At 34.7% G+C, this 12585-nt stretch overlaps 1 protein-coding gene across 1 annotated transcript in view; it reads right to left on the minus strand.

Annotated features, from left to right (window-relative positions):
* The window catches only part of tous (testes of unusual size), a 196028-nt gene that overhangs the window by 25736 nt on the left and 157707 nt on the right, over positions 1-12585 (minus strand). The window contains exons 11-12 of the mRNA XM_090411201.1: positions 7875-8030; positions 4137-4230 (exon numbers count right to left, since the gene is read on the minus strand). Coding sequence (XP_090267327.1) covers positions 4137-4230; positions 7875-8030 — 250 coding nt within the window. The remainder of the gene's footprint in view (positions 1-4136; positions 4231-7874; positions 8031-12585) is intronic.

The following is a 12585-nucleotide window of genomic DNA, read 5'->3' on the forward strand; positions in this document are numbered from 1 at the left end:
TTTCAGGTGCAAACTTTGTTTGCAAACACTTGGTTAAAGGATTAAACTAAATTTATTATGGATACTAAGGCAATTGAATTGAAGTCAACTATCTATATGATACAAGTAGCTTAGTTGTGAAGATACTTCAAGTGAAAAAAAAATTTTCTCACACTTGGATAAAGAATTAAAATAAATATAATATTTTTTAAGCATAATTTATTTTCTGATCAAGTGAAAAGTTGGGTGAAGGTGACTTCTTGAACTTTGCTATGCCAAAACATAATCCTGTCTTGTCTCTCAGAAGAAAGATTTCACTTCAGTTCCACTTAGTCTTGATATTAACCATATCTTCAAACACGTGATCAAATTTTTTTTTGGACTGATTTGCACTTCCAGTCTTTCCTGGCACAAATACATCTCAATGATAACCTCTTCAGTCTCCAATGAATTAGGTGTACCCAAGAGTTCAAGTCACTATGACTCACCTATAGAACTGCAGACACTGATAAATCCTAAATAAGCCACCTTGGAATATTATTCACACGCATTTAGGGGTGCATACGAAAATTCTCTCTAAAAATGCATGATGCTGTTCAAAAAAAGAAGAAAGTCAGATTTACTAATGACTCTTCTAGCACAGAGTCACTCCATTTACTTCCCCCCCCCCCTCTCTCTCTCATATATATTCTGTTTCTCCCTTTATGCCTTACTCCAGGTATTTATTCATGGATAATTTTCTGCTGAAACTAGCCACCATCATTCTTTGAATTTATTCTACTATTTTTATCAATTTCATACATTTTTTGTATTTTTATTTATTTTTTTACATATTCTGGAAACCTGCTCTAGAGACCAAACATGGAACTTTTTTGAACCAATTCAGGTTTCCAATAAGTAGAGCAGTGGTCTCCCATCGGGTAATGAACTGTTCTCCCATTTAAAGACCATCTGAAACATGCATGCCCATGGCAAAATTCGAACCTGCAGCCTGTTGGTTGGAGATAGGTATGCTAATCACTCAGCCAACCAGGCTGCCATTTCCAATTAACTGCAGGTGCATGTAGTTATCATTTTCAAATTTTAGTCACTAAATTCTTTATTATTATTATTCATTCTTCTAAAACTAAAAAAAATTAACAATCACTGGTTAACAACATTTATTTTACTGTCCAGCTTCAAACCTACTAAGCCAACTTATCTTACTCCTATTTCATTGCAACTATCTCTGTTCTTTGGAACAGTATCTTCTCTCTCTCTCTCTCTTCCCATAAGACTACATCCTTCAGCCATTCAAGAAATGTATCAACAGATTTATTCTTTTTCTTAATCTCTTGCTTCCACATAGTTGTAATTTGCTATACATTTTGCAAACTTTAATGTGTGGCTATAATAAAATAAATAAAAAAGAAATGAAATAAAATTGCTGATGTGACAGTGAATGGAATAAATGTTAACCGTATAAAATATTCTCATAACATAGTCCTAATCTCAGATTCAAAAAATTAGAAAAACAAAATAGACAAACTATATGAAGTACAAGCAAGTTCAAATTAAAAATTAATAAATAATAATAAGAAAAAAGTGACTGAGAGGAAAACACTATGAACTAAAAATACATAGCTATGATACTGTGCAAGCGAAACTTTATACGTATAAATATGTATGAAACTTTATACGTAGAATAAGTATAAAAACTTTTTTATACTTATTCTGGTTTCTTGCTCAGAACAGGCACAAAAAAAAAAAAAAAATACACACACACACACACACACACACACACACACACACTCAGGTCTCTTTTTATGCAGATCTTTTTTATGTGGATTTGAAGTTATGCAGTGCACGCCACAGATACGAGACCTTTCGACACTTCTGCGCATGTCAACAGAAGGAGAATCCATTCCGATAATAGGGTAATCCAGCATTTCCCAAACTTTTCCTACAAGGGAAACACTTCACAAATCCTGAAATTTTCATGGAACACCTTGGTTATTTTGTGATGTATTCATTAATTGTTAATTTAGCTAATTTTTATTATTAATTAACAATTGATCATTAATTATTAATTAAAAATTAATTTAATTTGGCCCAATGGAGAAAAAAAAGCAAGAAAAAAAGCAGTTTCTTTGAAATGAAAATTGCAATTTTAGATCGCTTAGCAAAAGGAGAGGGATCTACGGTGATTGGTAAACATTTTAATTTAGGCGAATCTACTATAAGAGCAATTAAAAAGATTGAAGTTGCAATAAGAAAATCTGTCATTTCTGTCACAAAACTAAGTGCCAAATTATCATCATACTCAAGAGATGCTTTATTAAAAAACACGGAACGAGCACTCATAATTTGGATTGAAGAATTAACTCAAAGGGGAATTCCTATAAGTGGTTATTTAATTAAAGAAAAAGCTCTTCGGTTTTATGAACAGATGAAGCAATTGGAGCCATCTACTTCTGCTTCCCAGGCTGATAAAGAATTTTTGGCTGGCAAAGGATGGTAAACCGGGTTTTTAAAAAGGAATGCACTTCATAAAGTGAAGATTACAGGCAAGGTTGCAGCAGCAGATGAAGAAGCAGCCCAAAAATTTTTAAGAGAAGTTAGCCAAAATTATTCAAGATGGTGGATATTGTCCCAATCAAGTGTTTAACGCTGATGAAATTGGAAGAAAATGCCTAGTCGAACTTATATCGCAAAGTCTGAGAAAAAAGCAAGTGGGTTTAAAGCAAGCAAAGATCGAGTAACGTTGATACTTTGTAACAATCCATCAGGAGATCGAATGTTGAAACCCCCTCCTAGTAAATCGATTTCTAAGACCACATGCTCCAAAAGGCAAAGATCTAAAAGAGCTGCCGGTACATTGGATGACTAATACAAAGGCCTGGGTAACAACTGCTTTATTTACTGAATAGTTCAATAATTGCTTTGTACCAGAAGTGGAAACATACATGAAGCAAAAAGCTCTCTATTTTAAAGTTTTATTAATTGTTGACGATGCACCAAGTCATCCACATTTAGAACACCCAAATGTGCAGGTATTGTTTTTTTTTCACCCAATACAACAAGCATTATTCAGCCATTAGATCAAGGTATAATTGCTACTTTTAAAAAAATATTACGTTAAGCACACTTTTCAATTTATATTGGATAAACTAGAAAATGAATCATTAACAGTAACTAACGTTTGGAAAAAATTTTCTATTTTGGACTGCTTAAATCATGTTGCATCTGCTATCGCTGAAATAAGACCATAAACTTTAAATGCTTGCTGGAAAGCAGCTTGGCCTGGATGTATTGCAAACAGTGCAGCCATGCAAACATCTTGTGGATAATGCCTTAAGTGACAATGATATTATTGGATATCGATTAACTTTAGATATCGTCGAAAATCCAGAAAACGATAGTGAAGCGGAAGAAAAACCTGTCCCCCTCACTGCAAATATAATTCGAGATCGAGAAGGTCTTGAACTGTGCAATAAATTGGAAAATCATTTTCTTGTTAATGACACAAATTCTGAATGAGCCTTTAAATTCCAACGTGAGCTGAAGAACTATATGTTTGGATATCACGAGCTGTATAAAAAATTAGAATTAAGAAATAAAAAATTAAATTAAGAAATTATCATCGCAAAGTTTAATCACTGATTACATTGTCAGAAGAAAAAAATCAGTGCAGAATAAGGGTGAAGCTAATTCTGTTTGGTTTGTGAAGAACCATTGCCTTTACCATGCAGATCTGATACGCTGACTATCTTGTCTGGTGATGAAAGTGATTTTGCACCATTTCGCAAACGTTGCTGAATATTGTCTAATAGCCATGATAATTCTGATGACAAATTGTTAAAAAAAAAAAAAATTAAATTAATAAAACTTTAAAACAAACTTGGGCATTCTTATTTTCCTGAATTTTCATAAACTTTTTTATGTGATTTTAGGTTTATTTTAATTCATTGCTTCGGTTTTATGCGGTTTTAGAAAATTATGGAATGTATCTCTGATTTTTCAACGTAAGTTAGGCCTTTTTTGTGCAATTTTTTTATATGCGATTTTTTGTGGAACATATCCACCGCATAAAAAGAGATCCGAGTGTATATATAAAACAGAATATAAAACTTTTATATAGAATAAGTTTCATATAGAAAGAATTGCAGTTTTCTCACCAATTTCAATGGTTTGTTTATCATGAGCTTCTCGAATATTTGCAACATCTTCTTCATATGTAGCAACAATCCTTTTTTGTTCTTTTTGAAGATCCTGAAATGTTTACATTTTTTCACACAAATTAGACCCTTATCTTAGTTATCTTAACTATATATTTTCATTTAAGTGATTCTCTTCAAAAACAAATACAGTGAATTACATGTCATTAATATTCCCACTCAGTCTGAAACAATCAATCAAAAATTATATATCTTCAGACAATATAAAATAACTCTGCCTGCAGTATTCGATGGGTGGATTGAGTAGCTCACTGATACTGTTGCCGGTCCAAAGCTCGGATAAAGGAGGAGGGTTTGGCAATGGACTAACAGCCTATTCCTAGAAAAAATATTTTGTTGAGAAGGCTAAACAATATGAAACCGGACTGACTCTACAGAAACGATGTCTACAAAGGAAAAGGTTAACGAGAAATATTATGAAATTTGAAACATGGAATCTCAGGATGTTATTACAGGCTGGTAAAATGCAAAATGTAGCAGACAGGAAATAAGATAGAAAGGACAGAGAGTAATTAAGAGGAAGACCTAAAAAGAGATGGTTAGATGAGGTTAAGAAAGACCTTGGAATTCTTAACCTCATCCACCAAAAACAACATAATGTTGTAGAGCTAAAAGAAGAAAAAGAAGAAGACAATGTAAAGTTAGGAAAGATTAGCTGATTTAAAAGTACTATCTCCCACAAAGGGAATAGACAACAGGTAGGAATGACCTAAGCCATTTTATTTTGTTTTAGAAATATAATTCTGTTGACACATTTGGCCTTCTTTACTAACACTTTACCATATCTAGTACACTGTTTATCTAGACTTTATGAAAAGTTGATGTCTAAACAGTGTTCTAAATACAGGAAAGTGTTAGTAAAGAAGGCTAAATGCCTCTGAGTCACACAGCAGTTTCATTCTGAATAAAAATACGCTTCATCCCAGGATTCAATTCACCTTAGAATAAGAAGTAAATAAGCAGTTAGCCTTTTCAGATCTTTTAATTCTTCATCAACCAGATGGCAGCCTACATTTCTCAGATCTTTGAAGACTCATATAGACCATTATAGCCATGCTGAATCTCATCACCATCCCAGTCGAAAGGCTGGAACTATTAAAACATTAGTACATTGTGCCTATTCCTTATGTTCTTCAGGCGAACAGTTACAGAAAGAATTACAACATATTAATTCCACCTTTTTATCTAATAGTTTTAAGGATTCTTTCATCATGTTGGCCCTTCCCTTAATGCATAACATTATACATATCCGCAAGGAGATGTGTTTTGCATTATGGGAGATAGGAGTGATGTTAGCTTGCTCCACCTTTGCAACGAGTGCCCGATTTTGCCACCTTACCCCAGTCCTGAAGATACTTTCAGGCACAAACTTTGTTTGCTCACACTTGGATAAAGGATTAAACTAAATTTATTATAGTCTAACCAAGAAACACGAAAAATAAACTTTCAACATCTTTCTCTAAATCCAGAGTAATATAATAAAAAGGTGGCACACCATTTGGCAACTCCTATAGGTAGAGATGACCTTGCTAATGCTTCTGCCTGGTATCTCCACTTCGGCTTGGCTCCCACTGAAGAGACCTCAATAAAGGTCAAAACTAGTCTGGGTAGTGGCCCTTCCCTTAATGCATAACATTATACATATCCGCAAGGAGATGTGTTTTGCATTATGGGAGATACTGAGATAAGAGTGATGTTAGCTTGCTCCACCTAGTGTTGTACCACCTTACCCCAGTCCTGAAGATACTTTCAGGTACAAACTTTATTTGCTCACACTTGGATAAAGGATTAAACTAATTTTTTTATACTCTAACCAAGTGAAAAATAAACTTTCAACATCTTTCTCTAAATCCAGAGTACTTTATTAAAAAAGGGTGGCACACCATTTGGCAACTCCTATAGGTAGAGATGACCTGCTAATGCTTCTGCCTGGTATTTAATGTTTTTTCTTTTCTTTTATGAAAACACCTGAAGAAGGCTGTAAAAAGCCAAAACTAGTGGTGATACCACTAAACCTTTTTCCTTTATTCTCGGTTTATGTCATTCAATTATTTAAAAAAAAAATATATATATATATATATATACACACACACACACTGAGTTAGCTTTGCATTTGGAACATCCCCCCCCCTCTCTTTACATATTCAGCATGATGATGAAGTGCCATGTGATATCAACATCATGTGCGGCTACTATAAATGGGCACACATCTATCCTATGTATGTAATCAGTAAATGTTTGCCAGTAATGGGGAAACATGGTGGTGACATAAGCCAATTTGGTACTTGGCAAATAGTTGGGGTTCGGAGGGAAGGTGCCAGTATTTCAGAAATTGCTGCACTTGTTGGTTGCTCCCATACTAATGCATAAATGGTGCACCAGCACTTGATTAACCATTAACAGACATCCAGCAGAAGGGCTCGCATTGGTCAGCCATGCATGGCTGATCCTAGAGGTGGGCATCGAGTGTCATGACTGGTATCTCAGCAATGATGTGCAGCAGTCACACAGCTCACCCACAAGCACAACAGTGGGGCAGTCTGACCCATTTACACCATGCAGAGTACCTTGTTTTGCCTGGTGTTCCACAGCTGGGAAAAACAAGGGTATCCATGATGATGGCCAGACATGGCAAACAATGTCTCGCATGGCCCAAGGAACGTTTCCAATGGACCTATGACAGATGGAAAAAGGTCATCTGGAGTGATGAGTCCCTTTCCTGCTGCACTATGCTCATGTCCAGGTTCGCATTTGGCATAAACAGTCAAGCCCTATCCCCTGGTTACACAATTAGGGTATAAAAGGCGGTGCAGGTGGTATTATGATCTGGGGAGCTTTTTCCTGGCACACTATAGGTCTGTTGGTTATCATCTCACAAACACTGAATAGTGAATGCTACAGGGACTGGTTAGCTGACCATCTCCAATCTCCATCCATATCTATTGTTAGGACCTCCCTCGATGAGTCTAAGGACTCCTTGGAGTTGCCCATAATAATAATATCCGCAGGAGGTCTACCCCTACCACAGTCAGTCTTTTAACAGGACAACCTTGTCATCAGGCTTGTACAACTACTAAATGGCTGAAGGAACACAACAATGAATTCACCACATTGTGTTGGTTCCCAAACTCCTCTGACTGTAACCCAATCGAACATGTGTGGGATATGCTAGAACAGGGTGTGAAAACTGCTGATCCTCCTCCACAAAATGAACATGAACCGACAGAGTTGCTGCAGTAGACAGTGATCACGTAATGCATTGAGGACGTTCGATACCTTGTGGAATCTGTTCCTAGGCATCTGCGAGCCGTGATTGCACAGAGAGGTGGGCCAATGCATTATTAGGTGGATGTTCCTAATGCAAAGCTAACTCTGTGTACAAATGCACAAACATATTATATGCACTATCTATAATGCAAATTTTTTATTACTGTTTAAAAAATGCAAAATTTTTATTACTGTTATTAGACCATACTGAGATAGAACCAAATTAGACATCCACTTCAAGTGCAACTTTAACTTATTACATAATAGTCGTTATAAGCCAATATGTATGCAAAATCAGCTGTACAAGTTTCTATATATAGGTTACAACATAATGATTATAAATTATATTTTTTTAAAATAAAAAATAACTACTGATATTAAGGATCAGCAATAAAAAGTAATATAACTAACCTTAATCATTGTATTCAGATCATCAATTTTATTTTCATATGCATCACATAATTGTTTCATATCCTGTGTATGTTTCATATCTTTAAGCTGTTTCTGGTATTCAAAACCCAGTGTCATGTCATGCCTTTGTTGCTTCAGCTCTTGAATTTGGCAAAGCTGTTGATATAAATTCACATATTACAACCATTAGGTATAATGCACACAAATCACACAATACAATGCAATATAATACATATAATATGATGCAAAAATAGGCAGAAAAATAAGAGATACTTCTATTGTACAGCATTTACAGTGTGATTTGAATAAGCTGGAAGTGTGGGGAAATTACAATGACTATCAATTCAATGTGAGCAAGTATAAAGTTATGCACTTTGGCATGATATCTAACAGCATCTTATATTGGTGGGATTATGCTTGGAGTAACTGAAGGCTACAGAGCTCGAAGTTATGATGGGTAAAAACTTGAAGTTCAGGATTCATATAAGAAAAATTGCAAGCACAACTCAGAGGATAATTGCATTATTGAAATGAACACTGATATGTAAAGATATGAAGCCATCTTGCCTCATTACAATGCCTTAATATGACTGCACACCTGGACTAGTGTGCATAGACTTGGTTTCCTGGGATTCCAGGTTTCCCAGTCAATACAACTGCCCAACATACAATGTCTCTATATCCTTTTGCCAGAAATAGATCAGAAACCTATTGTCTAAATAAGACACAAAAAAGTCTCCTAACTTGGATGGCATCCCTCCAATTATTCTAAAGGTCTGTGCACCAGAACTGACCCCTATCTCATGCCACCTATACATACTCTTTCTTACTCCACTGTGTATATATATATCCCAAAGCCTGGAAATTGGCCTATATTCATCCCATTCCTAAGAAAGATGACAAATCATTGCCATCTAACTACTGCCCTATCTCACTCACCTCAGTCCTACACTATTTGGAATTCACCCAGCTATTAATCAACCACCCACCAGTATGGTTTCTGTCACTGCCAATCAACAGGAGATATACTCTTATATATCACCCATCTCTGGACAATAGACATGGAGAAATTTGGTGAATCCAAGTTGTTGCACTTGATATCTCCAAAGCATTTTGACCAGGTCTGGCACAAAGGCTTACTAAGCAAACTCGCATCATTTGGACTGTCTTGGAACTTCTGCAGTTGGATTACCAGCATTTTGTCTGGATGCACAATGTTTGTGATGGTGGATAGCTCCCTATCCTCTCACTATTCAATTAATGCTGGGGTTCCACAAGGTTCTGTCCTCTCACCGACCTACTTCAGTTGACTTCCAACCCAATACACAGTTTTGCAGATGACTGCACATTATTATTATTATTATTATTACATGACACCTCCATGGAGTCCAAGGACTCATTGTAGGAGGACACTCTACTCTACAATACTCTACTTTGCTAAATACATCTCACCCCATCCACTACTGTTTAATTCTCCTACTACCACACTACTATCATCAACGCCATCTACCGTCCATCATCTCCAAGAACAGTATTTTTTGTCTGTAAATTGCGTGTGTTCTGAAGGCTGATTTGTCTGTGCACTGGATAAAAAACTCAAGTTTCCGGGAGAAAAAACCCTGCTACCTCTATATGAGTTTGGCTAACTCACCTTCATTTGAAAAAGCCCTATAAGGATTCCCCTCGTAACGACGAGAATCGAAGGGTGCAATGTTCGCTATGGAGTTATTATTAATAACTAATAATACAATGTTTGTTCAGCTACACCTTTACGCTGCTTGATGTCTAACATCATTCGGCTCTCAATGCAATTCATTGTTCGCAATCTACTCTGTATTCAATTGCCACTGACAATACCCTGTAAGTTTCAGGTTAAAAAAAAGAATTGCACTCCTCCCTTTCATTTGACAAACCTTACTCTACACAAATCACTTCAATCCGCAGAACATCAACCACCTCTGCTCTCAATTCTGACCAAAACATTCTCCAATGGGGCTCAGTATTTTCCCCCAGCATTATTTTTGATAACACTCAAATTTCCAGACAGGATGAGATTTCTCTTCTTCGAATTACCCTTATATCAGCCCTCTGCTGGCATAAACACATCACAACTGTTCCATCCTTGGCTTCTAAAAAAAATTAGGATTTCTCTTTTCTCACAACGTTACTTCACCTCTAAACAGCTGTTAACTTTATTCAAATCACAAATCTCCCTAGCTATTGAATATTGCCTTGACATTTGGAGTGGGGCTCCTAAAAGTTCCCTCAAAATGCATTTTACATTTTGGAAAATTATGGAGACAACTACCATGTTTGAGTAAAACTTTAGTTTAATATAAACCAAAATCAACACTTGACGTTTTGATCTTTATATCAAGATCATCTTCTGGAGCATATATATTATATACAGAGTAACAAGCTGCACTACAATCTACATGGTTTGCTAAAGTTACAGACCAACCATTACAACAGTTATTGGAATGACCTCTGGTGAGAGAAAAAAAAACCTTGACTACATCAACGCTAGGGTCCTGTTATTATTATTATCTATTGGTTACAAAATTACATTGGACTGGAGAGCAACATGTTTATATACAGAACTGGCGCTAGGGTCTTTGGCGCCTGCATGCAATTTCTATCTAAGCGCCACTGTAACGATCCAGGAGAGTGTGGTTCTTTTACGATAATAAAAATTTTAATTATTTGAAATTTCTTTCATAAATTTTGATGGAACAGCCACACGTTGGTTTGCTAAATGTAACGAACCGGGGGTGTTGGTTAGGCAGGATAATCGTTAAAAAACACAATATTCAAAAAATTCTCAAAAGTTAAAGCAAATTTTGATAAAGCCACTTCACTTTAATCGTTGAATATAATGATACAGGGATTATAGCCTTCTCACTGGCCCAAATTGCTAACAAAATTAAAATGAATTTTAATTAAAGTTAAAATTTATTTGAACTAAAGTTAAAAAAATTCTTGCATTTTACAAGTTACTAAATTCTTAGTAACTTGTAAAAATTTTTTAATAATTTTTATAAGTGGAACTATCTTTTAGAAAAATAAAAGAAACTCAAAATACATCAGAAAATAAGAAAAGAAGTCAGAAATAATTAGAAAATTTAATATAAGTATTCCAAAAATGACATCTGTACAGAATAACAGAAAATAAATTAAATTACATAAATATACTTGATTTTTTTTTTATTAAAATTTCAAGATTTTTGATTTCATATTCACAAAATTAGAAATAATGGTCTTGACGTTTAATTCCGCATATATATCATTTTCAATAGCTATTAACACAAAACTAACAAGACTTTTTTTGTGACATACTTGTTCTTGAGTAGGTTTTAATCAATTTCAACTTGGAAAAGGAACGTTCACCGCTCTCTACACTAACAGGAAAGGTTAATAGTATTCTTAAAGCAATTGAAAAGTTAGGGAAAGATAAATTATTGGACACAATAAAATTAAGAATATCGAAAGGGTTTTGAATATTTAAATTATCCTTCTGAAAAATATCCTTGAAAACACATAACTCGTCATATAGTTCGATTGCATTTACGTCTTTATTATCACCGTCCTTCAAGAGAATCTCTAAATCGTCACAATTTTTTCGTAAATCTTCGTTATTAATTTGTAGTAATCTATACAAGAAATTGAAATTATCATATGTTTTTAGTTGTTCAAAACGTTCTATTAACGAACACATCGCAACGTCTAGAAGTGCATAAACACATTCACTCTAAATTTATCTTCTGGCGATTGCGGCGTTTCGTCATGATGCTCGTAGTCAAATTGTCGTGTCTTCTTTCATTCGTCGAACTTCCGTACCAGTTTTAAATTCTTGTTCTCCATCCCCCTCTTCACTCAGTTCTTTTGCCGTTTTTAGAACTTCTTTAAAATTTGTATCTGATCGATACTCTTGTAAGAATATTTTTAAGTTTTTGATAGAGTCTAAAGCAAGTGTAATGTTCATATTTTTGTCTTGAAGCATTTTACTCATGGGGTTTATTCTGTTATGTAACTCATGCCAAGTTATAAGAGAGCAAATAAATTTGTAGTCCTTTATTTTAGCACATAATGCTTCATGCTGAGTTTCTTTATTAAAATTTCATTATTTAAAATTTCAAAAAGTGCATCTTAAATTTCTCCTAACTGATATTGTAGAGGCCAGATTACATTAATTTTACTTTCCCATCGCGTTTCTGATGACTGTTTCAATGTTTTTTTACGAACTTTAAAAGGATTGCCCAATGTGTGTAAGAGAATGAAAAGAAATTGTATAATTCTTGAATAATTGCAAAGAAACTAATTGTATCTGCATTCGTTTGGCTGCATCGTAAATGATTAAATTTAGAGTATGAGCAGCACATGGCATGTAAAATATTCGAGGATTTTTGTTCAAAAGCAAATTTTGGAGCGCATATTTTTTTCCTTTCATATTTGCCCCATTTTCATACCCTTGACCTCGCATGTCTTCAATGGAAATGTTCCATTTTTCCAGTTGTTCCATTATTGTTGCACATAAACCACGTCTGTTCGAATCTGATATATCTGCAAAACCTAAAACGTTTTCCCTGATCTTGACAATTCTATTGTCACAGGAAACAAAGTGAACAATAATGGTCATTTGTTCTGTTTTACTTGCATCAGGTGTGCAGTCTAAAATTATGGAATAATATTTAGATTTTCAAATTTATAATAA

This window comes from Typopeltis vanoorti, chromosome 21, assembly GCF_054136105.1.
Source record: "Typopeltis vanoorti isolate ZY-2024b chromosome 21, IOZ_Tvanoo_1.0, whole genome shotgun sequence".
Taxonomy (NCBI): domain Eukaryota; kingdom Metazoa; phylum Arthropoda; class Arachnida; order Uropygi; family Thelyphonidae; genus Typopeltis; species Typopeltis vanoorti.